The sequence below is a fragment of the Euleptes europaea genome, chromosome 13, assembly GCF_029931775.1.
Source record: "Euleptes europaea isolate rEulEur1 chromosome 13, rEulEur1.hap1, whole genome shotgun sequence".
Taxonomy (NCBI): domain Eukaryota; kingdom Metazoa; phylum Chordata; class Lepidosauria; order Squamata; family Sphaerodactylidae; genus Euleptes; species Euleptes europaea.
In genome coordinates this window covers 43662894-43690796 of record NC_079324.1, presented here as the reverse complement: position 1 = coordinate 43690796, position 27903 = coordinate 43662894, and the positions used below count along the sequence as shown (strand labels likewise).

Sequence of the window (27903 nt, the reverse complement as noted above, 5' to 3'; positions counted from 1 at the left end):
TTCTCCCCCTTTCCCCCTCATTGCTGACACCGCAGCCTTCATTATGGGGGTATGGTTTGCCATAGCCCATTCCATGCTGACATTTTCTAGCCTGCCTGCCCCCCACCTGTCCAAGACCAGCAGAGTTAGCCTCATTCCCAAACTGTTGCATGTTGTTTGGATGGGCAAAGGTTGTGGTCTCTCACCCTTATCACATCCTTCTTTTGCACCTCTCTTGGGCAGTTTGCTTCCAGGGTTGATGTTCCCATGGTGGAGATTCAGGTCTCAGATGAGTGGACAAAGCCAGAGCAAGCCATCATCTGGTATAAGACCTCTTCGACTTACCATCGCAGCTCCTGGGACTGGGTTGCTCTGTATCGGGTAAGAAATCTGTCCAGGGTTTCCAACTTTGGCTTGGGAAATTCCTGGAGATTTGGGGGGGGGAAGTTTCCTGGGAAAGGCGGGGTTTGCGGAGGGGAGGAGCTTCAATGGGGTATAATGCCATAGAGTCCGCCTTCCAAAGTGGCCATTTTCTCCCGGTAAACTGATCTCTGTCATCTGGAGATCAGCTGCAATAGTGGGAGATCTCCAGCCGCCACCTGGAGTTTGGTAACCCTAGTTGTTGTGAGGGAATGGAGGAGGAGCGAACAATGTTTTAAGCTGCTTTGAGTCCCAACTGTGCGGGGGAAAGTGGGATAAAAAATAAATGCAAATGCATTGTAGTCTGGAGATCTATTCTGGGAGAACTCTAGGCCTCCCCTGGAGGCTGGCAACACTAAGAACTGGGAAACAAAGCAGGTTGGGGCTGGGTTTGCTTCCAACTTCCCTTTCTAGGAATTTTGGCCTGATAGCCTTGGCAAGCCAATCCTTTTTTGCTTATGGTCCTACAGTGTTGGGAAAACTGGGTGTCTGTCTCACACGCAGGGGCACATCAGAGATATGGGAAGCATCTGGCACAGAACTGCAGTTTCTAAAATGAGACGAACCGGGGTTAAGTGTGCCTGGGAGGGGCCTGTGTGCTCAGTAATGAAAATTAAATTCTGACCTAAGGCAACGTGCCAGGCAACGTGCGATTACACACCAAGCAAAGTTGAATTTTGTGACCTGGACAAATTATGTAGGCTTTGCATAATTCTTACTGTTTTGCGTAAAACATGCTTGCTTTGCTAGTGATGGGGAAAGAAAACATGTGGAAAAATAAAGTGCCCACCCCTGCTAGCAGTCACATAGAGGGATTTTTCTGGCTTCTTTCAGCAGGCGTTGCCCATGTACTGGCCAGAATGTTCACAGTTGCAAGGCTCGATATTGTTTTTAAACTAGAGATTTTCAGGAGTCCATGTTCTGAGCTGTTTCCCTACACACCTGAAGATTTCTCCCCATTAACATAACCTTCTGATTTGCCAGCAAAGCCTTCTAATGTCAGCGGCTTGGGGCTCAGTCCACAAGAGACCAGCTCTATGTCTGTTCTAGTGATGCCACTTGAAATTGAACTGCTGTTATGCAATTAGCTTCACCTTACATTCGCAGTTTCGTACTAGACGCGTTTCTAGTCTATATACTTTTTGTGGCCCTGTAGTTGGTGGCATTAATTGTTAATCATTATGCTAGCAAGGCTAGCAGCTGCTACTGGTGCACGTTCTGAATTTAATAGTAAAAAAGAGCAAGGGTCCAGTAGCACCTTAAAGACTAACAAAATTTCTGGCAGGGTATGAGCTTTCGTGAGCCACAGCTCACTTCTTCAGATACAGCCGTATCTGAAGAAGTGAGCTATGGCTCATGAAAGCTCATACCTGCCAGAAATTGTTGTTAGTCTTTAAGGTGCTACTGGACCCTTGCTCTTTTCTACTACTAGTGACAGACTAACATGGCGACCCATTGTGATCTATCTCCATAGAATTTAACAGATTGCTTGCAAAGCTGCACATGCAGGAGCATGCATCGTTCTCCAGGAATGTCCCTTCAGTTTTCTCCCTGACCCAATCTCCCACTCCTGGATATTGTAACGTTTAAGGGATCTGAACAGGCTTGGTAAATTTTGCTGTGCACAGAAAGTGGCCAGACCCCATGGGAGGGGTCTGAATCCCTTGTGCAAACATTAGTTGCTCTGTCCTTGAGATGCATGGGAGGGTGGTTGCCAGGAGGGAGTCATGTGTGTGTGGTGGGGGTGTTGATGGGAGCAACTGACCATCAGTGTCATATAGAGCACAAGAGTGTGTGCTGGGAAATGCACTTGGGTTACAGCAACAAAGATGAGTATCCTGATGCATAAAGTTAATGAAGATTAGGGTTGCCAACCTCCAGGTAGTAGCTGGAGATCTCTTGCTATTGCAACTGATCTCCAGCTGATAGAGATCAGTTCACCTGGAGAAAATGGCCGCTTTGGCCATTGGACTCCATGGCATTGAAGTCACTCCCCTCCCCAAACCCCAACCTCCTCAGGCTCCACCCCGAAAACCTCCCGCCAGTGGTGAAGAGGGCAACCTGGCAACCCTATCAAAGATACTCCCTACTAGACCTGGTTTTCCTATGTGATACCCCACCTGAAGGTGAAAATGAGGATCACCAGCTACAGTGTATGAAATGGTAGCGTGTACACTGCTTAGGGCTATAGTGTATTTTTAAAATTAAAAATGCAACTTACAAACAATATATGTTTGTAAGTTGCATTTTTAATTTAAAAAATACACTATAAAAGATACTTTTACAACTACATAATAGTCAAGGTTGACTCAGCCTTCCATCCTTCCGAGGTCGGTGAAATGAGTACCCAGCTTGCTGGGGGTAAAGGGAAGATGACTGGGGAAGGCACTGGCAAATCAGCCCGCAAACAAAGTCTGCCTTGGAAACGTCGGGATATGACGTCATCCCATGGGTCAGGAATGACCCGGTGCTTGCACAGGGGACCTTTACCTTTTTGATAATCATAGACCCAGTAGAGGCCCAGCCCTTTGCTTTTTTGGCCAACGGACTCACTGAAAACAGCAAAAACCCAATGAGGCTGCCAATAAACAGAGTTAAAAAGGTCACCGCCCCCTTCTGGTAGGCTGGCAACTCTGCTAGAGCTAGCCTGCCTCCCTCCCTGTCATGCCTAAATCTTAGATGCTGTTTGCTGCTTTTTAAGCATTTACAATATATGAATAATTTAGTTTGCATGCTCCAGAGCTGCGCTAAAATAGCCTCCTTTTGGAAAGAAATATGTAATTGTATTAATGTAGTTCTTTCATCCAAGCAACCTCCTGCGTTCGGTTTTTTAAGAACGTCTGCCATTTCCCTGGCTTCCTTCCTCAGGGGAGAAAAAGAATTTAGACATTTTGTGAGGTTTTAAAATTTTTCCATTACATTGTAATGCCTACTCTAGCTCTGGTTGGAAAAAGAAAACACCTTTGTGTGTATATTTCAAATATGTAGTAATAATATAAGCAACAGGAGCCCTGTGGCACAGAGTGGTAAGATGCAGTACTGCAGTCCAAGCTCTGCTCACGACCTGAGTTCGATCCCGACGGACGTCGGTTTCAGGTAGCCGGCTCAAGGTTGACTCAGCCTTCCATCCTTCCGAGGTCGGTAAAATGAGTACCCAGCTTACTGGGGGTAAAGGGAAGATGACTGGGGAAGGCACTGGCAAACCACCATGTAAACAAAGGCCAAAAACGCATGGTCCCTTAACCCACTTTATTCCGCATTTCAGCCAGGATCAAATTTACCCGGGCTGGGGGTGGGGGGAAACTACGCATTACCTTGAAAAGCAGGGACGAAACTGTGCCAATTGATCCATGTAAACAGAAAGCACGGGAGACATGAAGTTCCTGTTTAGTTTGGCACACACCCCACGCCCCCGGTGATTGGTCATTTCAAATTGACCAATGAGGGCCTTGCCTGCCCCAGGAAACGACCAATCACCGGGGGCGGGGATCTTGCAAGCTAAACAGGAACTGTGCACGTCTCCTACACTATCTGTTTACATGGATGGATTTGCACACCGTTTCGTCCCTGCTTTTCAAGGTAATGCGTACAGTTTCCCCCCAGCCCGGGTCAATTTGATCCTGGCTGAAACTGGGAATAAAGTGGGTTAAGGGACCATGCGTTCTTGGCCAAAGTCTGCCTAGCAAATATCGGGATGAGACGTCACCCCATGGGTCAGGAATGACCCGGTACCTGCACAGGGGACCTTTACCTTTTTAATATAAGCAACATAAATGCAACAGTATAACACCCATTGTGACATAGTGATTAGGCTAGGACCTGGGAGACCCAGGTTCAAATCCCCACTCTGCCATGGAAGCTCACAGAATAACCTTGGGCCAGCCGTTCACTCTCAGCCTAACCTACATCACAGGGCTGTTGTTACAAGGATACAATGGGGGATAATGATGTTGCAAATTGCTTTCGTTCCCCACTGAGGGGAAACACAGGGTATAAATACTTAAAGTAAATAAATAAATTAGTCTATGCGTGTGTTTATTGTGTGTGTGTGTGTGAATATATATATAAAAATTCTGTACCCCCATCATACAACTCTTTCATACTGAGCTCTGCCCCCAAAGCAGCTGGGCTGGGATTCCACACTGGGCCCTCCAGATCTTGCCCAGGTAAGTGCAAGCCTGTTTGGAGCCCAAGAGCTGGCATCCTTCAGTTCTAAAGGCAGTAACCCCAAGAATCAGATCTGATAGTGGTGCCCCGGGGGAACCGAGCCGCTGCTGACTGAGCCTTCGCTTGATCTCTCTTCCCCTCAGGTGGGCTTTCGACACTACAAGGACTATGTCGCCTACATGTGGGCAAAGCAGGAGGACACCGAGAACAACGTTTACCAGGTATGGGAATGCCAGAGCCACAGGAAAGCTGATGAATGGAGGTTTCATTCTGCAAGAAGGGTGCATGCTCCTTCTGCAAGTAGAAGTGTCCCTCCCCTCCCTCCCTGTTCCAAATCTGAGTCTCAACAGGCAGCAGATCCTGCCCACCAGCTAAATGTGCAGCTTGGCTTGCTCTCTGCTGGGACGTTGCGATCAAGTAAATTTCATGCCCCAAGTTTTGACAGCCAGATGCAAAAAAGCCCCCCACCCTTTTCAAAAACTCCTAGTCATCTGCATGGTTTGGGTGATAGGTAACTTGGGAGGCTTGGAAGCACCTTTGGGAGGCACTGTTAACAAACCAAACATAAGAATGTAAGAAGAGCCCTGCTGGGTCAGAGCAAGGATCCATCCAGTCCAGCATCCTGTTTCCAACAGTGGCCAGCTTGATAAATCATTATTTATCATAGATGGCATACATGAGCATTACCCCATTGTATGCTTGTGAGGTAGGTGAGGCTGGGAAAATATGTCTAGGCCAAGGGGTGATTGGGTCTCCCCGAGTCCAACAGAAGTTATGTAAGAACACTTGTGTAACCTGGGTTGGCCAGAGGGTGTTGCTTTCCATGTACCATGGAGCATGTTTCTTCCAACAAAGCCTATTCATTAGGTACAGTGCTTATTTTCTCACTATTTGTGCTGGTAGCTGTTGGATACCTAATTTGCAAATTATGCTGAAGCAGGGCCTCCAAATTTAACGTCTTTATTGGCTGTCCAGATCCTGAACCACTATTCTTTCTCATAAAAGTAACTCCTAGGTTCCTGTGATCTCCAAGCTATACACCACATCTTTCCATAAGTATCTGTTTGTTTGTTTTTTGCTTGCCTCATTCTAATCAGCCTGGAGGCAGATAATCCTGCCTCTGCCGAGAGTGTGATTGGATCATTCAGCCATTCAGCCACCCCAGGTGCAGCGAACTGATGCGGCAGAATTATGCATCCGCTGAGCAGGATGCCTGTAGTGTGTCTCCAACGATCGCTGCTCTGCGCTCCTCTCTCATTTTGAGGGGTGGGGTGGGGTGGGGAGAAAGTGTGTCTCAACTGTCAGATTTAGAAACTTCGCTGGGGTCTGAAATACTAATTATTTTGTCTGGGAACTAGAATTCTGTGAGGGAGGGCCGTGGCTCAGTGGTAGAGCATCCGGTTGGCATCCAGAAGGCCCCAGATTCAATCCCCGGCATCTCTAGTTAAAGGGACCAGGCAAGTAGGTGATGGGAAAGACCTCTGCCTGAGACCCTGGAGAGCTGCTGCCGGTCAGAGCAGATGTACTGACTTTGATGGACCAAGGGTCTGATTCAGTATAAGTCAGCTTCATGTGTTCAGGTGTTTAAAAATATAAAGACTTGCAACATCTGGATGTGCAAATGTGCATTCATTAGGTGACGGGGAAACTGCTGGAAATTAATTTACTTGTGCATTAGAGTCGATGGACGGTTGATAATGATCATGCATGAGTCAGAAAAGGATGCACACAAAAATAACACACACAGTCTTTCCTTGCTTAAGAATCAAAATCTTTATCTATCAGGGAAAAGGTACTGGGATATAAAACAACAACAATCCTTCTTACTATATTTCTAGTCCCCTAATAAACTTGCTAGATTTCTCCAGCAGGTACCTAAGGCATAGTCCTTTGTTCTCTGTGGGGTATTTTTCATGGCACCGGTTTCTGTCCTGAGCCAGCGGTTTCACGGGAGCCCGGTGGTTTCAAATCCAAAGCGTAACTCGCTCCAAAACATTTCCTCTGTAACTGCTTCTCACTTCTAAACAAAGGAGCAGTATAATTCAAATGTTGCCTACGTGACTTGCAGCATGTACAGCATGAAGTTTCTGCTAACCAATAGGCAATAGACACACTGACAGTTACCGTAATTACATCATCTTCCTGTGACCAGGTAAATCAATACAAACATTTAACCCTTAACTGTCTGACAAACGAAACTCGCTAGCTGTTTCCCAACAGAAACTCTTGAGTGAGCCAACTCCGTAGCTGATCCGTTGGGCTGCTGAAATTGTACAGCAGTTCTCAGGTGGAGGCACTGAGCAACGGGCTGGGGGATTGTAGACAACACCTTTATTTCACACTGTTTTAGCCTCCTCCAACAGAATTTGCCTTAATCTCAGCAGCTCACTTAACGCAAGTTTTATACAAGCTACCCACAAGGCGAGATGTCATTTCACTGTTCAGTCACGTCAACTCTTCTTGTTGACTCTCTGTCTCTTTCAAAATTTTAGTTAACGTTTCCAGAGGAGTCCTTGCCTAAAGGAAAAGGCGAATATATCTTGGGCTACTATAGCAACAACTACAGCAGCATGGTGGGTATGACGGAGCCCTTCCAGGTGAGCATCAGGGAAACGGGTGGCTGAGTTGACCAAAGTGTTTATACTGTGGCATTATTGTTATTTTTTAAAATATGAGTATAAGAAAATCCAGGTTTTGTAAGCAAAATGCACGTCCATATAAGGATTTAAATGTGCTGGTTTTCCATTTGCTTAGTTCCGAATTGACTGTGTAACCTTTTGAAAATATTTGGTAAGATGTTGGAAGACTGAAAGATACAAGCAACAGGAAAGAGGGAACAAGATGCTAACCCTCAAGACTATGAAAAGAGGCTTAAAAGTATAATATGGATAACTCCCTGATATGCCATCTGCTATTCAGAGGTATTCTGCCCCTATACACGGAGGTTCTATGGTGACATCAAGGCTCAGAGCTGTCAACAGGCCTCTCCTTCGTGAATCTGTGTAATCTTCATGAAATTCCATACAGTGAAGGGCCAGGGGTGTAAGGAGTGGAGTGGGATTTCCAGTGGCGGGGACCAGAGGACTCTCCTTGCCCCACACTTGAACTTCCTGGTGAATAACTGAATGAAGGATGCAGACAGGTGCAAATTGACTTGATATTCATGAATGTGCATTGCCTACAAAATTCTGCTATTTGGTGGGAAGTGGGTTCAGTTCAGTACTTGGTCTGCCTTGGCACCTTGTTCTGATCTTTGTGTCGAGGGGCAAGGCTCACACAGCTTGGAACAACCCTCTTTTGAGAGCCAGCGTGGTGTAGTGGTTAAGAGTGGTGGACTCCGGGTTTGATTCCCCACTCCTCCACATGAAGCCTGCTGGGTGCCCTTGGGCTAGTCACAGTTCTCTCCGCACTCAGCCTCACCTACCTCACTAGGTGTCTGTTGTGGGAAGAGGAAGGGAAGGTGATTTTAAGCTGGTTTGAGTCTCCTAAGGGAGAGAAAATCGGGGTATAAAAACAACTCTTCTTTTCCAGAAAGCCAATCCGTGGCTTCTCTCTTCTTCACACTAGAGCACTGTGGTGCTACCCAGAGGGGCTGGCCCCATTCTCAGTGGCTTTCATTGACTTCTAAAGAACATCCTGGCCCTTTGGGACCCTGTGGAGAAGGGCCTAAAGCTGCTGACAGTGGGGCTGATGGAGTGGCATTACCCTCCACACAGATGAACCTGAGACTGTCTTTTCCAGCATGGTGTAGTGGTTAAGAGCAGTGGTTTGGAGCGGGGGGACTCTGATCTGGAGAACCGGGTTTGATTCCCCACTCCTCCACGTGAGCGGCGGAGGCTAATCTGGTGAACTGGATTTGTTTCCCCTCTCCTACACACAAAGCCAGCTGGGTGACCTTGGGCTAGTCACACTCTCTCAGTCCCACCTACCTCACAGGGTGTCTGTTGTGGGGAGGGGAAGGGAAGGTGATTGGAAGCCAGTTTGATTCTGCCTTAAGTGGTGGAGAAAGTCGACATATAAAAACCAACTCTTCTTCTTCCTTGTACAGCTGCCATTAATGCATAAAGCACTGCACTTGTCAGTGTGGAGGGTGATTGTGATGTTGCCATAGAAGTGATAACCTTCTTTGCAGACCATGACCTCCACTGACCCTTAGGGGAAGGCAATGTGCAATTTAGGGCCCATGAGAACTCTGCAATATGTACTCTTTCTCAGACCGCCGCTTGGTCTTAGCTATATATATTTTGCTTCATGAAATGATTAGGGGACTAGAGCAACTGTCCTATGGGGAGCGGTTAAGATGCTTTGGGCTGTTTAGCATAGAAAGAAGGCGGCTAAGGGGAGACATGATAGAGGTCTATAAATTATGCATGGTTTGGAGAGAGTGGACAGGGAGACGTTTTTCTCCCTCTCCCATACTAGAACACGGGGTCATCTGCTAAAGCTGGAGGGTGAAAGATTCAAAACAGATAAAAGGAAGTATTTTTTCACACAACGCATAGTTCAATTGTGGAACTCCCTGCCCCAGGATGTGGTGATGGCTGCCAGCTTGGAGGGCTTTAAGAGGGGAGTGGACATATTCATGGAGGAGAGGGGTATTCATGGCTATTAGTTAGAATGGATACTAGTCATGCTGCATACCTATTCTCTCTAGTATCAGAGGAGCATGCGTATTATTTTGGGTGCTGTGGGACACAGGCAGGATGGTGCTGCTGCACTCGTCTTTTTTGTGGCTTCCTAGAGGCACCTGGTTGGCCACTGTGTGAACAGACTGCTGGACTTGGCGGGCCTTGGTATGATCCAGCAGGGCCTTTCTTATGTTCTTATGCTACTGGAAATAATTGGGATTATAGCAGAACTTTCCGTTACAATTTGACTCTTCTCCCTTACCCCCGGCATTTAGATTTCACTGCCCACCGTGGAGCAGGTCAGCAGCCCCACGGATAGTTCGAGCGTTTCTTCCGAAGAGGAGGACGACAGCACCCTGGTACTTCTCGGCCCCAAGTCCCGCAGCCCCAGTCCCGGGAAGATGAAGCGCCACCGAAGCCGCAGCCCCAGCCTGGCCAAGTTCCAGGGCCTGATCTTTCGGTCATCAAGCCGGGACCAGGGCCCCAGCCGCAGCCCGTCCCCCCAGGGCCGCCGCTCCAGCAGCATCCTGAAGGCAGACATTCCCACCATCCACTTCTCCAAGGACAGCTCCCGGCAACGCTCCAAGTCACGGGAGATGGCGCCAAACACAGATAGCGGCTCAGGCTCCCGGCTTCAGGCAGCCTGGCGCTTCGACGACAACCCCCTGGCGAGGGCTGACCCCCGCAATTTGGGCCTGCTACCAGCGGTGCGCTTGGAGACGATTGACCAAGTCATGGCCCACCGTCGGGAGAGCACTGACCAGGGCCTGCCTTCCCACAGGATGAGCCCCACTAGCCCTACGGCGGGGCTGTCTGCTCTCTTTAGCACCTCCCCGAAGGAGGGGGGATCCCAGGACCCCCAGGACCCCAACAACCACAGCAGGGACACGGGACTCTGAGAGGACAGAACCAGGCCAGCCGTCATGAGCCCACTGTAAAACCATCTTGCGTAGCGAGCTTGCAGTATTACTTCCTCGTGTCCTCGCCAGCCAGTACACCACTGTGTGTGATCACTGTCTCCCCCCTGGTGTGATGCAAGGCCCTTCCACTCCGGGAGGTGCTGCCACTCGTGAGGCCCTGCCTCCCGACTCAGTCCGCCTGACAATCAACCCTGCTCTTCATCAGGGTTGTGAGCGAAAGGCCTCTTCCTTTGGGTTCCTCACCTTCTATCGGTCACGCAGCCTTAAAAACCCCACACAACTATCTCCAAGTTCTCCACCCAGTGAAGGAATAGTTTAGCTCTGAGACGAGACCTATCCTCCCAGAAGACGATTTCTGTTGTCAAACTTGCAGCACTGCGTGGATGAGGGTGACAGCTTCCCCCCCCCCCTAAAAACCCTAGAACAAGCGTCAGTCAGTTTGGCTGGAGGTAGCTCTTACAACCCAGGTAGCCAGTTGTAGGGAGAAGGCTGGGAGGAACCCATCCCATGGAAGGAAGTGCTTGAAGAGAGGGGGTGCTGCTGCTTTCAATTGGGTGAAAAAGATTTTTTGGGGGTGGGTGGGCTTGGAGGCCAAAGCTGGTGCCGCACAGGGTTACGGCTCAGCCTGCTTCCAGAGAGTTGCCCGGCAGCAGGATCAAACAGGCAGGGTGCAGCAAGGGTGAGAAGAACTGAGGGCAGGCAGAAGCAGGAGAGGCCTAGATTTATGAACAGGAAGCAGGCCACTTTACCGTTGCCAAGGTAGCTGGCTCTGGTTATTCAGCCAGTTAGGGCAGCAGTAGGGTGGTGGGGTTCCTTATTCTACTGAGGCATTTGGTGCTGAGTACCTAGAGGAGGATGAGGTGGATAAAACGTAGCGTTGACCCCATGGGGGTTGTAGGAACAAAGGTGTGGCCCTCTGTGCCTACTGTTCTGGGGGCAAGGCTGGCTCTGGGGGTTCAGAAGCCTAAAGGAACTGGGGCCAGTTTGGTTTCCTGGGCACTGCTAGGCCAGTGAGGCATTGGACCCAAGAACAAAGAAAGCGGCCCCAGGCAACTGGGGGGAGGAGGGGGGGGCTGGTCTCCCCGTAGGCAGATCTGTGACCTTCGCTGGGACGAGTTCAGAGTTGATGCAATCTGTCCTACCTCTTCCCCCCTCCTTTCCAATAAATCATCTATGAACTTAATGAGTGCCCCTGTGGTATCTGCTTGCTGGGCACAAAGCATGACGCTAGAGGTATGGCTGGAGCATGCCTGTGTTTGTGCATATGCACATGTAAAAAGGTCAGGTGTATGGTGTAGTAGTGGTTAAGAGCGGTGGTTTGGAGCGGTAGGCTCTAATCTGGAGAACCAGGTTTGATTCCCCACTCCTACACATGAAGCCAGCTGGGTGACCTTGGGCTAGTCACAGCTCTCTTAGAGCTCTCTCAGCCCCACTTACCTCACAGAGTGTCTGTTGTGGGGAAGGGAAGGTGATTGTAAGCCGGTTTGATTCTTCCTTAAGTGGTAGAGAAAGTTGGCATATAAAAACCAACTCTTCTTCTTCTTACACACCGCTTTCCAGTGTCTATGTTTTGTTCCTAATATCTTTAAAGAGGATTGGCCTGCTACCCAACTAATAAAAACACTTTATTGTCACATTATTTACATGCCACACTTGTAACCCTTAGCTAGGTCCTAATAAATTACAGGGAAGGTGCAGAGTTCCTGCCCCTGCCTTCCACGCCAGGGGAGTGTCGGGTGAATTTCACAGGTGGTAAGTAACCAAACTGCAGCACACAGCAAGAACTTTACTCCCTCTAAAAAAGCCCTTGGTGTTCCAAGAGCTAGGGGTAGGGTCACTCCATTCCCTAGGAAAGAGGGTTACAAAGAATGCCACCAGGACGACCCAGGTTTCCTGGCTTCCCTAAGTACCAGTCCGGGCCTCCCCTGATTCAAGTCAAACTGGATTAGTTGACCTCTGAGAGATACCATAATGTTCAAGGCCCACAAATGTGTCCTGGATAGGCCCTTGACCAGCCATTGCTGTGGCTCAGTGGTGGAGCCTCTGCTTGGCACGCAGAAGGTCCCAGGTTCAATCCCCGGCATCTCCAGTTAAAGGGACCAGGCAAGTAGGTGATGTGAAAGACCTCTACCTGAGACTCTGGAGAGCCGCTGCCGGTCTGAGTAGGCAATACTGACTTTGATGGACCTTGATGGTCTGATTCAGTAGAAGGCAGCTTCAGGTGTTCACGTGTTCAAGATGGGCAAACCCAATGGCAACTGAGCAAGCTGTTTGAATCCTACAGTAACCGCATCCTGCAGGAAGGCTTCTCCCTCTTTTAGGGTCGAACGCAGAGGGGTTCATTCCAGTATCTACACGGTGCACAGTTTTCTGTCTCACAGTCAAGGCTTGAGGCAGGGAGCAGACGGAGAGCACGCATGTCATATCTGCGGAGGAAATTCCAGCGCTTTGCCCCAAGCGGATTCTTTTGCTACTCCTAGTCCAGCAGAACAATAGAAGCAGTCTGAAAGTCACACTGGGCCCTGTAGTAGAACAAGTGCCACCAGGGAAGCTCAGTCAGTCTCAGGTCTGGTCTGGATATGGCCCATTCCTAGGTCTTGTTCTTCCTCCCCACGCACACAATGTCCACTTGGAAATTCTGTCGCCACCTCAACGAAGCATGGTGGGGTGTGGTGCCTGTGCCAACTGCATACACTTTTCATACAGCTGCACAGGCCTGTCCGGCACTGCCCATTCTTGCCGCTTCCGTTTGAAGGAGGCCCCCGGTTGCTTCCGGGTCAGTCTGTTAGTGAGATGGCGGGCAGGGGCCAAGATGGCTCTGCCTACGTCGATGCAGCTGCAGGAGAAAATGCATCAGGTTAATGGTGCTCAGTATAGGCAAGACTAGCCTGAGATCATCAGAGCCCGGAAGTTAAGCAGGGTCAGCCGTGGTTAGTGCTTGGATGGGAGACCGTCAAGGCAGACCAAGGTTGCCATGCAGAGGAAGACGGGCAAACCACCTCTGCTCATTTCTTGCCTTGAAAAGCCCATGAGGAATTGCCGAGAGTCAGTTGTGACTCGACGGCACTTAATATTAATTCTGAGCAGCCCTCCCAGTGTCCACTAGTTGCAGGAAGGACAGCCAGGAAGCAAGAGGCAGGGCTTCTTCCACAGAGAGGGGCCCAGGCTCAGAGGCAGAGCATCTGCTTGGCGTGCAGAAGATCCCAGGTTCAATCCCCGGCATCTCCAGTTGAAAGGACCAGGCAGTAGGTGATGTGAAACATCTCAGCCTGAGACCCTGGAGAGCCGCTGCCAGTAAGAGTAGACAATACTGACCTTGATGGACGGAGGGTCTGATTCAGTATAAGGCAGCTTCATGAGTTCATGTGTTGTGTGTTTAACCCCCCCCCCCCATCACACACACAAATATACTCCTACTCGAAACCTGGTTGCCAAGCATGTGAGCTGGGAGGGCTCCAACTGCAGTCTCGCCTCCAAACACATGAACTCACACTGGGGAGGCAGGAAGCCACTCTTTGCCCCTCTTCTCATCTGCAACATGGGGATATGGGGAGTGACCTAACTCACAGGGCTATTGTAACGATTGCTTGGGCACCTTATGTGAAGGGCTTTAAACATTCTAAAGCTGCTGTAGAGGGTTGGTTTAGTCACAATAATTGCACAGCACGGGGGGAGAGGTCCCAGCCCCTCCTCCCCTTTACTTGGAACCAGCAACAGCCTTTATCACTAGGGAGAGAGTTGCAGGTGAGTGGCAGAGCTGCTGGTTTGCATTCAGAAAGGTCCGGTTTCGATTTCTGGTCTCTCACATTTTAAAAAGTGGATAGCAAGTCTAGGAAACAAACTTCTGCCAGAGATTTCAGAAAGCTTCTGTCACCCAGAGCAGACAACACTATGCTAGACAGGACCAACAGACTTGGTATAAGGCCACTTCTTAAGTCAGGGGTGGGGAATGTCAGGCCCGGGGGCCGTTTAAGACCCGCGAAATCATTTGGTCTGGCCCTTTGTGGGTCCTGGCAGATCTCTAGCTCAGAAGAATCTAAGACTGGCGACCCACCCGCTCCCGTGGACAGGAATAGCCTCTATTCAAGGCGGATGTGAGTTTGTTTTGCTGAGAAAAGGAACCTTTTTTCCCCCTTGCAGAAGAGTCATTGGCTATGGAACTGCTAGGACTGCCCAAGAAGCTGTATTAACCCTTTCCCACCAGGGCCATGGAGAAACATATTCCCTCTACCACAAGAGGGCTGGGGGTGGAAGTGGCGACAATGGAGGGCTTAAAGGGGGCAGGGCCAGAATGCGTGCCCCCCCCCCCGAGTTCTTAGCCAGTGTGTCCTCATTTCATCCCTGAAGGCGGAGGTAGCAGGAGCCAGCTGTACAATCCAGCCCCGACCCTGCAGAGCAGGAACAACTCCGGCGTGCGGCTGGACGGCTACTCCCGGCTGGTGCAACAGACCATCCTGTGCCACCAGGTGGGCGAGTGCGCCACCGGTTGGATGGCTGCCTGCTTGCCCGTGCCGGGGGGGGGTCATCTGGGCAGCTGCCTGCTTGGGGCTTGGTCGGCTAATTTTTAAGTTGATGATTTATATGGCCTGTGAATGATGTGATAAATATCCAAATAGCCCTTGGCGGAAAAAAGGTTCCTCACCCCTGTCTTAAGTCTTAAAACTATGAAGGCATTCTTATTAGATCTGTTTCTTCCCTTCCAGCCTTCCAGGGTGATCCAGTGCTGCCATCTAGAGGCAAAAAGGAGCAGAATGGATCCAGCAATTACACATCCCACTTTTAGTAGGGCACAAACCAAAGCAGCCCCCCTCTTGCAAGGAATCTTGGGCTAAAAAATCCCAATCAGGGAAACCAGTCCCATTACCTTGCTGGCCATTAAATTCTTTGGCACATCTGACCCTTCTTCTCTGGAAGAGCACTACTTTCATCCTGCTCCCTCTCACGATCAAGTTGGGGCCCAGCTTGCAAAGTATTCCCTTCCCTTGCCCTGAACACCGATTGGGGTGCAAGAACAGAACAAAGGGGGCTAACTACATGGGAGTAACGTGGAGGAGGGGAGGACACCGGTCAGGGGGACGGACAGGCCTCAAGACGAGCCGGGATTCCACCCTCAAACCTTTCTGCAGTGCCAGGGCTGAACCATAAAGCCTGCAAAATAATAAAGGGCAGGAATTTGGGCTCGTACAGAATCCTTTCCCCTCACTGCCAAGCAACTCCAACTAGTCCCAAAAGCAGAGAGATTCCAACTCAGACAGATGGCTCACGGCCGGTTCAGTGTTGGGGGATGAAGCTCTATGTTGATCTGGAAAAGCAAATGGTGGGGAGGGTTTGTGTGTGTCTAAAGTGCCAAATCAGTCCTTCCAAATGCCTGGAAAACTGGGGCGGCCATGAACACATGAAGCTACCTTATACTGAAACAGGCCATCAAGGTCCATCAAAGTTAGTATTGTCTACTCAGACCGGCAGCAGCTCTCCAGGGTCTCAGACAGAGGTCTTTCACATCACCTACTTGCCTAATCCCTTTAACTGGAGATGCTGGGGATTGAACCTGGGACCTTCTGCATGCCAAGCAGATGCTCTACCACTGAGCCACAGCCCCTCCCCATGAAAAAGGTGCTTGCTGGGATCCCACGCAAGGCCTCAAAGGCTGCTGCAGGAGCACCCCTGCTCTCGGGGGCTCCTGGCAGTCGTGGGAAGGGGTCTTGGAGCTTGCATGGTGCAGTGCCTTAGGGCTGGTGAAAGCTCTTGGGCCGGCTGCCTGCTTGTAGCTGCTGCTTCTTGCCAGCATCACCCATTTCACCCTCCTCCACCCACGTCTGTGGCACTTACTTGGGGCGCTCTTCCTCTCCCTCCATGCAGCCCGGTGGGGCTTGCAACTGGAAACAGGAGGAGGAGACGTAGTCGGATAGCACTTCCTCCTCCACCTCGTTGGGACCCTTCGTCTTGCGCAGGAACCGGGCCAGCCTGGTAAGGAGAAAACAGCTCAGTAAAAAAAAAAAAACAATCTGGACCTCATCAGACCCCCTGCAACACTTCTTTCCTGCTAGAGATGCTCAACCCCAACCTCCCGTGATGATGCCATGGGGAATGCTCCGGCTGGGGTAGAGCGGGATATAAATTGAAAAATAAAATAAATAAAAATGGAAGCAACTGGATTTACCTGCGGGTGCAGTTGCAGTGGTAGAGGGTGCGGGAGTCCAAGTTGTGCAGCTGGTACTTGACCTCGTTGGGCGCGATCCTGTATGGGCACTGGTCCAGGCGTCTGTAGCAGTTACAGCTCTGGGAGGAAGCTAGCGAGGAAAGAGGGCTGGCAGTTAGAGCCAAGGAAGGAGGAACATCAAAGCCGCCAGGGCAGAGATCAGCAAGTACCTGCACAGCGTATCCCCTTTTCATAACCATGCAACCCTTATGGAATCGGGCCCAGCATTCTTCTAATCCAGCATTCTCCTTCAAACAAAAAACACCAAGGTGCCCCTCCCTGAAAGTTCACAGGCAGGGCATACAAAGCAACAGCTCTCTCCTGTTCTTTGTACCCAGCATCTAGTACCCAGAGATATACTGCCTCTGTACATAGAGGTTCCATTTTGCTATTGTGGCTCCTAGCCATTGAGGCCCTTCTCCTCCTCCATGAATTTGTCTTCCTTTTAAAAAATTTCTTTCTTTAAACACCCCCACCCCCCCCAGGAAAAAAAAAGAACAAGGGGGGGGGGAAACTTATAATCCAGTAGCTAATACGATTTTTTTAAAAAGAACATAAGGAAAAAAAGATATGCACAAAGTAAAGACAAAAATATAATGGATCTACACAGGATGAATTTGTCCTTTTTACAACAGTGGCCAGCACAGCAGATTGGGTCAGTAACTTCTTTATGCAATAAGCAACCTCCCACCAAAAACCCCCCACTTCTTTCTATCAATCCAGAATCTGCTGCCAATCAGATTCCCGCTTGCCTTGAGACAACAGCTTTAGATACAGCAAAGACACTTATTTCAGTTTGATGAAAAAGAGAGAAAGATGTCACGCTGCTTACTCTTCAGTCCATTCACAATTTTATAAAGTGAAAGCAGTTTATAGTGCTACATGGTCCTCTCCAAGAATGAATACACCCCACACACACTTGGCAGTGGGTCAGACACTCACCTGAGCTGTCTGGCAGAGTGGTGTATCTGGGTCCACTGGTGGCCAAGAGTGGTTTCCCTGTCTGTAGCACCTCACTGGGCAGCCTGGCTTCTTTTGGATGGGCTTGCTGGGTGGCCGGATGCCCCCTCGAGGGTGTAGTTCCTGTCTGCAAAATACCTGCTTCTGCAGTGGCCTCAACCGTAGGCAACAGGGGCATGGCTCCCCAGGTTATGGGGGTAATCCTTGGGCTTGTGGGTACTGGGGACGACACGGTCAGATCTAGCCTGGAGATGGGGATCAGTGGAGTGACCAAATCCTGCCTCTTCTCATGTTCCGGATCCAGCCTCTGCCTCTTGGCAGCCTCTTGACCAGGGCGCTTCCGGCGGTTCTTTCGAGGGTGCTTCCGGCTCTTGCCCCTATGCCTTCCGGGACGACGAGAAGGAGGTGGAAGAGACGTGGTAAGGTCAGATTTCTCATTGAATGGCAGGTCGTGTCCGTATTGGCTTTGTTCAACCAGGCGAGCCAAAGGCATCGGGCCATAGTTCTTACACCTGGCATGGAAAGGAGGCGTCAGAACAAGAACTCCACATATCTGTTAACAACCCCGCCGCTCACTAACTCTCAAGCGGTGTCTACGAGAGCCAGACGGTCACCCTACAGCAGATGTTCCTATACAGGCAAGATGCATATGAAACTGAGGAAGGGCAGATGCACTCTGGAATGCAGCTACCCTGGGCAGGTGCTGGCGCCGCCCGTTGGGTCAAGCTGGCCCTGCACCTCCCCATCCAGGAGAAAGCCCCCCAACCACAGAATCCTATAAGATGGATCTCTCACCCGCCCCACCAGTGCCACTCCATGCACTCTTCGTTCTCCTCCAGGACAAAGCAAGGAACTTCCAGAAGGTTGAAGAAGCTGACGCCAATGAAGTTGGAGATGGTGTCGTTGAGGGACATCAGGCACTGCCTGAACCTGTTGAAGGCAACGGAGGAATGAACAGAACTCAGGTGTGTGTGTGTTGCAAGACAGCCTTGTGCAGGCTCAGGCCCCTGTCCAGGTAGTGGGGGGAGCTGTGCAAACCCATCGCCCCCCTCAGACTAGCTGATTTCTCAGGTCTGCTGCAATGTTCTCTTTTCAAGTTCTAGTGGGAACTGCGAGGGATCATGTGTGTGTTTGTAAAATGCTATCAAGTCACAGCCATCTTATGGCGACCCCTTATGGGGTTTTCAAGGCAAGTGCCTAACAGAGGCGGTTTGACATTGCCTTCCTCTGCACAGCAACCCTGGTATTCCTTGGTGGGCTCCCATCCAAATACTTCCGAGATCTAATGAGATCAAGTTACACCATGCTGTCTTCCCTGTGAGGGATCACAGGGAAGAGCAATGTGGAATTCCTACCCCACTCCTCAAAACCTTCCCACTCCAGGATTCATCTAATCTGCATTAGAATATTTTTTTTAGTCAACTTTTAGTTAAAACCATATATCTGGTATTCATATTTTCCCTTTACCTTGTTTTCCTTCTGTACCCTTTAATTTTATACAATAAAATTATTTTTTAAAAAGATTCATTAAGCTTGCAAGTGCTTGAACAGGCTGATTTCTCTCTCACACACCCTTTTCTCCTTTAATTGGCTTAGCTGCTCTTAATATGCTCAAGCCTCCTCAGGGCAGTTTTTGAGAGTATATTTCTTTCTTTTACTTTTGATTAATTTACAAAATCATTTTTCTGGAAGGGAGACCCTGACATTGTTTCAGGCTGACCCTGTTGTGTGGCTTTTACCACCCACCCAGGGGCCACCCAGACTATAGCAATTCCATTCTTCCTCCAAGACACAGTGTGATTGTAGCCTGACAACATCCCTGCAAGGCAGGTGCAGCTGAGAAATAGGGACTTGCTCAAGGCTGACCGCTGAGTAGGAATTTGAACGGTTCCTCAGTGGAACAGGCTTCCTCGGGAGGTGGTAAGCTCTCCTTTCCTGGAGGTTTTTAAGCAGAGGCTATATGGCCATCTGTCAGCAATGCTGATTCTATGACCTTATGCAGATCATGAGAGGGAGGGCATCTTGGCCATCTTCTGGGCATGGAGTAGGAGGGGTCACTGGGGGTGTGGGGGGGAGGTAGTTGTGAAATTCCTGCATTGTGCAGGGGGTTGGACTAGATGACCCTGGTGGTCCCTTCCAACTCTATGATTCTATGTCATTTCCCAGGTAACTGGTTTCCACTGTTGAACAGGTCTTACTGTTAGAAAGTTTATCCTAATGTTCAATCGAAAGCTGCTTTCCAGGAACTTAAGCTGATTGCTCTCCCTAGCAGGTGCTGGAAGCAGCTGACAAAATGGTCACAGCGCTCTAAAAAAGGCTCCTTGGTGGGAAATAAACTGAGTGCTTCAGATACAGAGTGGGGGCAAGCCTGAGAGGTTAGGGAAGCTATCTCAGGGGGAAGCACAGTGTCCCAAAAGGTGCACACAAGCAAGGGCTGGGAGATGAAAAGTCACACAAAGGACTTGGGAGGAACGCCTCCCACCTCCTGCCTACTGAGGCCAGAGGGATACTTCCTCCCCATGCAAATGGCTCAGAAGCAGGTAGCTCGAGCATCACACAGCCAGCCGGTGGGACCATCATGCCCAGTAGGATTGCCTCTGACTGCAGCAGCTCGTAGAGCTCCTTCCCAGCCAAACTGCTCACGACTCCCTTAACTGGAGATGCCAGAAACTGAACCCAGGACCTTCTGCTGTGCTCTGCCACTAAGATATAGTCTCTCCCCCACAGAGTAAGGGTTCATCCAGGACAGGAACCCTAAAAATCATATCCCTACATCAGAAGCCACAAAAATGTCACCCCCTATACTCACCGAGCATCGCAGTCGCAGTGAGAGATGGTGTGGAATCGGTAATTCCGCATCCCATATTTGTATCCCAAGGCAGTGATCTGAGTTTCACACTGGTCGTGTTCTCGACAGCACACATCTGGGCCCTGGAAAACCCCTGCAATGAAAGGAGCCAGGATCAGATGGCAGGCCTATATCATCACCCAAAATCTATGGCCGCAGGATGACTAGATATGGTGCTGAGATTGGGCACATGAACACATGAAGCTGCCTTATACTGAATCAGACTCGTGGTCCATCAAAGTCAGTATTGTCTACTCAGACCAGCAGCAGCTCTCCGGGGTCTCAGGCAGAAGTCTTTCACATCACCTACTTGACTATTCCCTTTAACTGGAGATGCCGGGGAGTGAACCTGGGACCTTCTGCATGCCAAGCAGATGCTCTACAAACTGAGCCACAGCCCCTCCCAATTGACAGGAACTGGCAGGAGTGGTCTCAGTGCAGCAACCATCTCACTTGGCTGTGGATCATGTGACCCCCGCAACTGTCCCATGCCATCCTGGTTGTGCAATAACAGCTCAGTGGTCTACGCTGCCACTATATTAGGTTTGTGCTGTGGTGTTATGGGTTCAAATCCTGCTAGCCAATGGGGAACCGCCACCTACACGTTAGAAAACTCAGGAAAGTACCTATTGCTCCTCAACAGAGCACCTGCCTTGCATGCACAAAGTCTGTAATTCAGTCTTCAGTGGAAGGAGCTCACAAATCTATCGTAGTCTCCAGTTAAAGGAGCTCAAATAGCAAGACTAGGACAAGCCTCTGAGATTCTAAGCAGTTTTTGCGAGCCAGAAAAGGCAAAGCGGCGCTCACGAGAACAACGGCCTGACTCATTATCAGAAGGAACCAGTCGTGCAAGACTGTACCACGCTCTTTTGCCCCCCTAATTGGCAATTACTGTAGCTGACAAAGTTACAGGCAGAAGCCCTTTACATTGCCCCTGGGATTTTGAAGCATCTTGTTCTCAAAATGTTATTCCACACCCACACTCCGCAAACAGAACAGCTTTTCTTTGGCTAATTGCAGCTTCCCGAAATGTCAATCTTATCAGCTTCTGTTTATGCTTCTGTTTCAGAATTCACACCCATTTGCTACAGAAGTGTACGAAGAAAAGAACAGCGTTCCAAATGGGTTCCCACTGGCTTGAGGAACAATGACAGCACCTCACAGGGTGTGGTTAAACACAGCCCATGCTCTGTATCCCATGCAGCTGCGCACACACATGCACTCTTCTTGGGACACCGAAACTGGAAATCCCAATTAGGAAAAAAAAAAAAAAGGTCTCTATCCCTCATGAGTGCAGAGATCGGAAAGCCAAAAATCTCTTATAGGTGGGGAACAGATGGCACAGGGACTTTCTTATGTTTTAAACAATCTGGACTCTTAAGTCTACTGTCAACATCTTTCAAGGGCCAAGACAACTGTGAAAAAGAGGCACCAACTTCAATTGACCTTTTGCAGTTCTTTATGAAAGGGACCTGTCCCTTCATTGTATCTGCAAGGCAATTAATTACTTTCCTGCTTGTGTGAAAAAAAACAAACCCAGGCAGATTAGCTGAGGGGGTGGCACAACAGTACTCTTGCCCGGGCAGGAGAGAGGGGTGTGGCATTCGGTACAACCCTATGCAGGCATTCCAATCAAAGCCAAGTCAAACCAATGGGCTCAGACAAGAATGATTCTGCATAGGTGTGCGCTGTAACTCTCCTAGAACTTTAAAGATGGGCAGTGGCAGCAGTAATAGTGCCGAGGATGGTCTTTCCAGCGTATGTGTGTGTGGGGGACACACAGGACTTCAAGGCTCGGAGAGACAATGCAGTGCTGAAGCTGTGGCTCAATGGTTGAGCATCTGCTTTGCAAGCAGAAGGACCCACGTTCAATCCCTAGCAGCTCCAGATTACAAAAAAAATCAGGTAGTAGTGGGAAAGACTGAAAGTGGATTGAAAGTGCATTATTTGGGCTGTGTGAAACTACCATCAGTATTGTCTGCTCAGGCTGGCAGTGGCTCTCCAGAGTCTGAAACAGAGAGCCACTGCCAGTCTGAGCAGACAATACTGATCGCACTTTCACACAGCCCAAATAATGCACTTTCAATCCACTTTCAGTGCACCTTAACGATCGTTTGCAAGTGGATTTTGCAAGTTCACACAGTAAAATCCAACTTTAAAGTGGATTGAAAGTGGATTGAAAGTGCATAATTTGGGCTGTGTGAAAATGCCCTGACTTTGATACAACAAAGGTCTGATTAATATGCAGCTTCATATGTTTGTATATGTGGTGTGTGTGTGTTTATTTTGTTGCCCCCAGGCAGCTGCATCACATGATTGGCAGGGACCTCCCCAGGATCTCTTGCAATGCCACAGAGGTTGCTGGATCTCAGTTCTCTGATTCTATACAGGTGCAAGTCATTTCAAGGGCTCCCCTCCTTGTCTCTAACAATGCTGGCTTGAGTTGCTTTTGCACTCAAGGTGGCCCATGGAAGTCCAAGTAAACGCAACCGCAACAGAACTGCAGGGCTTTTTTTTTTAGCCTGGAACCCTGTATTTCTAGCAGCCAGACAAGCTCTGCAGTCCCCAGGAAGAGAGGGGAGTGTGTGGAAGAGGAGTGGATTGAACAAAATAGGCAGTTGGGCTTTTAAAGGCTACCTGCAAAGATGCAGCGCACACGCCTCACAATGAGATTATTCACATTCCTTCAATCTGCGAGACATTTTAGATGTTTTTTGTCAATGCTGACTAGACGGTCATCGTAGACTGGTGGAATTGTATTTTTGCTGTCCATGCAGACTTCTGAAACCTCCTGCAAAGTGAAGCTCTATTACACTATTTCCCTTCTTCCAACATGCACATTGCTTCGCAAGCAGCTAACAAGCATTTGGATTCCCCAGCTTGGAAATCCTGGCCATATACTGGCGGCAGGAAAATATAATATAATGCTGTCCCCTTGTGGTCCTGGGTGGGTGTGGGTTGAGTACAGCAGTAACGCAACTGTCTTTTTCAGCAGAAGAAAGGGGTTTGTCAGGATCCTTCCCAGGTTATGGATAACTTGGACATGCAAAGTCCTGCTTCTGTTCTGAACATTCAAACCTCACAAAAAACACGTACTTCCAAAAGCTGGTTCTCAGCGTTTTATAGATCTAGATGGTCTGATTAAATTACTAACTCACATATCCTGTGGATGCATCCAGATATGTAGCCTAAAAGGCCATTCTGTTTCCCTTCTCACCTGTGGAAGCATCGCTTACCTGTGTACCATATGCATATATATTCATTGGCACAAATGTTCAAGAGATCCATTTTAGTCCAACGTTCCTGTTTTCTACAGCAGTAAGTCAACTAGTAAAAAGCTTACAGGTTGTTGCCCCAGCCTCAGGGAACCAGAGGTATACTGCCTCTAAACATGGAGGTTCCATTTACCTGTCACAGCTAGTAGCTGTAGACAGACCTATTCTTGTCTAATCCTTTCATTTAAAAAAAAAATACTCCATTTAGTGGTCATTTCTTGTGGCAGTGAATTCCACGGATTAATTATGGTATGAAAAAACATTTTACTCCTGTACACTGCCTCTAAAGCCTTGTGGCTATGAGGTGGTAGATAAGTGATTTAAATTAATCAATATTTCCTTTTGTACATCAGCAGAAACCCTTACTGTCCCCGTTACCTGTGTGCATACAACAATTTTACACTGTAAGAATCCATTTTGCATTAAAAAAGAGGTATGGCTGTAGGGACATTTGGCAATGCTATCTGACGTGGGGAGGGGTCCACCTTTAACACTCAGCCTATCAGAAAAAAACCCCAAAAAGAACACCTGGTCCAGAAAACCATCTTGATTCAAAGTCAATACTATCTCAACCGAAAATTATGAACGTTGAACTTTAGCAAGGATCCCATTTGTTTTTCTGTCACAAACTGGGAACCAGTATTTTAGAACCAGGCAGAAACTCCAAGAAGCTATCTGGAAGAGATCCAGAAACCGTATGCCTCAAATGGACTGTTGGCCAATTCCACTGGTGACTGAGCATTTACTGGGGTTATTATGGTGAGATCCGGCAAAGCGCTTCTAAAGTTCTCCAGCAAAGGGCCACACTCAGAACTGGGGTGGGGATGGCTCAATGGTTGAGCATCTGCTTCGCATGCAGAAGGACCCAAGTTCAATCCCTGGCATCTCCAGATAAAATAAGATCTAGTAGCAGGTGATGGGAAAGACCTCTGCCTGAGACCCTGGAGAGCCACTGCCAGAGTGACTTTGATAGACCAAAGGTGGGATTCAGAATAAGGCAGTTCCATAGGTTCAGAATTACCACCGATTTGGTGGACTACCTGGGTTCTAATTTCAACACAATATGCTTTCTTCTAAAGTGGATATGGATTTATTCCCCCTTGCCAGAATGTCCAGCAGTGTGCTGATGAGAGAGCATTCTAGCCATCCTTGCCAAACCTACTATCCCATCCAGGGATGACGAAACACCAGCTTTGCAATCACAGTGAACGGTGGACGCTCATTGAACACAGCCTCATCTGCCCTTTAGATGGTGTTTTAACTTCAAGATGATTGGTTAGCACAGGATGTACCCATTTCTTGCCTAAGGACATGCTCAGTAATCAAGCACATCTGCTATTCCTTGATTTGGCAACCTCGGCTACGAAATTTCACTGTGGTACCCCTGGCAGCTTCCTCCGAGCATAACGCAATGAACAAAGCAGAGGGAATTTTCTTTGAAGTGCGAAGAGGCGCTGCCTGGGTGTGCATGGCTCCAGAGGAAGGGACCCTCAGGCTGACAGTCTGGCAGCTGGAAGGACCCAGGCTGGGAGGACATGGCACCACCTTCCTTCCTGTCCCCCAACCCTTCTCAGGGCTCTTCTTCTTGGCAGCCCCCACCCTCTCCACTCATGGGTCAGACTGCAGGGAGGACTCCGACCAGACTAGGCAGGGGAGCCCAATGTCTTTCTCCAGCTTCCCCAGGGGCATCCCACTCTCCACTTGGAATTAATTAACGCTTCCTTTTCTATGGCTTCTGCAGCAGCCAGGGACAGAGCTGCCCCCAATCCCGAATCTCCAGGATTTCTGAAAACATATGCAGAAGTGGACGCCAGTGAACCCAGCGGATTGTCACCGGTGGCAGAAGTGGGATTTGGGAAGCCGATGGGGAGGGAAACTGCCTGAAAAGGGGACCCTACTCTCCTCCCAGGGATGGGGGGGTGGAGAAGGGGGAGAAAAAGATTGGAACAGCCCCACTACAGGTGTCTTGAAGACAACGTTAGGAGACGATATGTGAAAAATTGTAGAACCAAAAACGTTCAGTGCCTTTTCCAGGCAAGCAGTGTCTTCCAGAACTCATCAGGTTTGATGTTTTAAAAAAGAGGGGAGGGGGAAAAGATGTTTCCAGTCATGACCTCAAGGCCTTTCATGAATGTCTTGCACAGGGCTTTCCAAGCAGGAGCAGCCTCCTGAATGTGCCCTGAAACATCCCCCCCCCACTTTGGTTTTTAAACATGATTAAGAGTTTAGCAGTACCCCAAAGCTTGAACAATGTTTTGAGTTGGCTGATCAGAAAAGGTATTGTACAGCTTTTGCTTTAGGAGTTTTCTTGAGAGCAGCTGTGCCTACCTAAAATTTTTGGCTTTGAATCTGAGCGCAGCCTCTTACTTACTCAGTTCAGCCTGGGCAACTGGGGCTTTTCCAAGGGCTGGAGGGGAGGGAGGCTCGAATTCAGAGCCTCCTCTGATATCAGGGCTGGCCCTCAGTGCAGAGAGGAATACAAATTATGCCACAAAATCACTAGGGCTATTCCCTCCCCCCACCTAAACTGGTGAACAGAGTTCCTCTGAGCATGTTCAGAATAATCATAGAATCATAGTGTTGGAAGGTACCACCAGGGTCATCTAGTCCACCACCCCCGCACAATGCAGGAAATTCACAACTATCTCCACCCCCAGTGACCCCCACTACATGCCCAGAAGATGTCCAAGATGCCCTCCCTCTCATCATCTGCTTAAGGTTATAGAATCAGCATTGCTGACAGATGGCCATCGAACCTCTTCTTAAAAACCTCCAGAGAAGGAGAGCTTACCACCTCCCGAGGAAGCCTGTTTCACCGAGGAACCCCTCTGTTAGTAAATTCTCCCCCTTATTCCCGAAGACTGCCAGAGCAGACTGTGCAGGTTCCAGGCAACAGGTGCACGGGTTCGAATCCCCCTGGAAACCGCCTCCGCACTGGGAATCTCTCCCTGATGTGTGCGGGCTGTCCGCGGACTGGGAGCGGCACTTTGCACATGCTCAGGAGGACTCTTTATTCGAATGCCACCTGTTCCCTGCCGCTTGGAGTCCTCATCGGGGCGGCAGGCGGGCCCTGTGGGTTGATGTCTACACGAAGGCAGGTCGGTAGCTGTCCCTTCCTTTTTTTATATACATATATAAATTTTTATTAATTTTTATAACATAACACACACACAAAAAAAGAACAAAAAAAATCAACATAAGAAAATACAAAAGAGTACCTATATATACTTATTCATACATTCATGGTTACAGAATTATGAAACCCCCAAAGAGGGGATGTACTCAAACGAATGACAAGTCAGCCCATTGGAAGCCATGGGAGAGGCTGCACAGCCCATTGAAGATAATGGGAGAAGACCACGTTTTGTTTGCAACCGTTTTTGTGCTGTAATTCCCAGTGGGTAGCCGTGTTGGTCTGTTTGCAGTAGTCAAAAAGGGCAAGAGTCCAGTAGCGCCTTCAAGACTAACAGAAATATTTTCTGGTAGGGTATGAGCTTTCGTGAGCCACAGCTCACTTCTGCAGTAGTAGAAAAGGGCAAGAGTCCAGTAGCACCTTCAAGACTAACAGAAATATTTTCTGGTAGGGCATGAGCTTTCGTGAGCCACAGCTCACTTCTTCAGGTATCTGAAGAAGTGAGCTGTGGCTCACGAAAGCTCATACCCTACCAGAAAATATTTCTGTTAGTCTTTAAGGTGCTACTGGACTCTTGCCCTTTTCTACTACTTAAGAATATTTTCTGGTAGGGTATGAGCTTTCTGAAGAAGTGAGCTGCGGCTCACGAAAGCTCATACCCTACCAGAAAATAGTCTTGTTAGTCTTGAAGGTGCTCCTGGACTTTGTGCTGTCATGTCTTTCAATGGAGTCAACGCAAGGCAACCGACGCTCTCTTCTCCCGCTATCTCCAATGGGCCGTGCAGCCTCCCGCATGGCTTCCAATGGGCTGACTTGTCACTCGTTTGAGTACATCCCCCCGAGAGAGCTGTCCCTTCCGACGAGCGAGCGACCCGCCCGCCCGCCCGCGCGCCGCTTACCCAGCTCGGAAGCGCTGCCCGCCGAGTTGCCCGCGCCGCACCACAGGGTCCCCGGCATGGTCCAGCCGCGTCGCACCCGCCCGCCCCGGGCCGGCCCCGGCCGCTCCGCTCCCCGGCACCAGCCCCGCCGCTCCGCCAAGGCGTCCAGGTCGCGCCGCAGCTCCGGGCCCCACGCGGCGCGCGCCCCGCGCCCCGCGCCGCCCTCGCAGGAGGCCAGCAGCGCGGGCTCTGCGCGCCAGGCGCAGCCCAGCGGCCGCCCCCGCGCGTCCCACGCGCCCCGCACCAGCAGCGCGCCGGCCCCGCCGCCCCGACGCCACACGAAGCTCCGCAGCCGGCCGCCGCTGCCCGCCGCCGCCGACACCGTGTGGCACGCCGTGCTCGCCGCGCTCCAGGGGCCGCGCGACGCCGCCGGGGGCAGCGCCAGGGCCAGCAGCAGCCCGGCCAGCAAGGGCCGCGCCCAGGAGCAGGAGGCCAT

At 49.7% G+C, this 27903-nt stretch overlaps 2 protein-coding genes across 2 annotated transcripts in view; one reads left to right on the top strand and one right to left on the bottom strand.

Moving 5' to 3' along the window:
- Window positions 1–10093, top strand: part of INPP5J (inositol polyphosphate-5-phosphatase J) — a 41589-nt gene extending 31496 nt beyond the window's left edge. Inside the window, exons 9-12 of the mRNA XM_056859043.1 lie at window positions 223–360; window positions 4710–4787; window positions 7059–7163; window positions 9470–10093. Of these exons, the coding sequence (XP_056715021.1) occupies window positions 223–360; window positions 4710–4787; window positions 7059–7163; window positions 9470–10093 (945 nt within the window). The remainder of the gene's footprint in view (window positions 1–222; window positions 361–4709; window positions 4788–7058; window positions 7164–9469) is intronic.
- Window positions 5–27903, bottom strand: PLA2G3 (phospholipase A2 group III). Its single transcript, XM_056859042.1, has 8 exons — window positions 27429–27903; window positions 20083–20215; window positions 18069–18203; window positions 17256–17785; window positions 16275–16404; window positions 15944–16078; window positions 12733–12950; window positions 5–16 (listed from the first exon to the last, which is right to left on the bottom strand). Exons 1-7 carry the CDS (start codon window positions 27901–27903, stop codon window positions 12764–12766), a joined length of 1725 nt encoding a protein of 574 aa, XP_056715020.1. The 3' UTR covers window positions 5–16; window positions 12733–12763.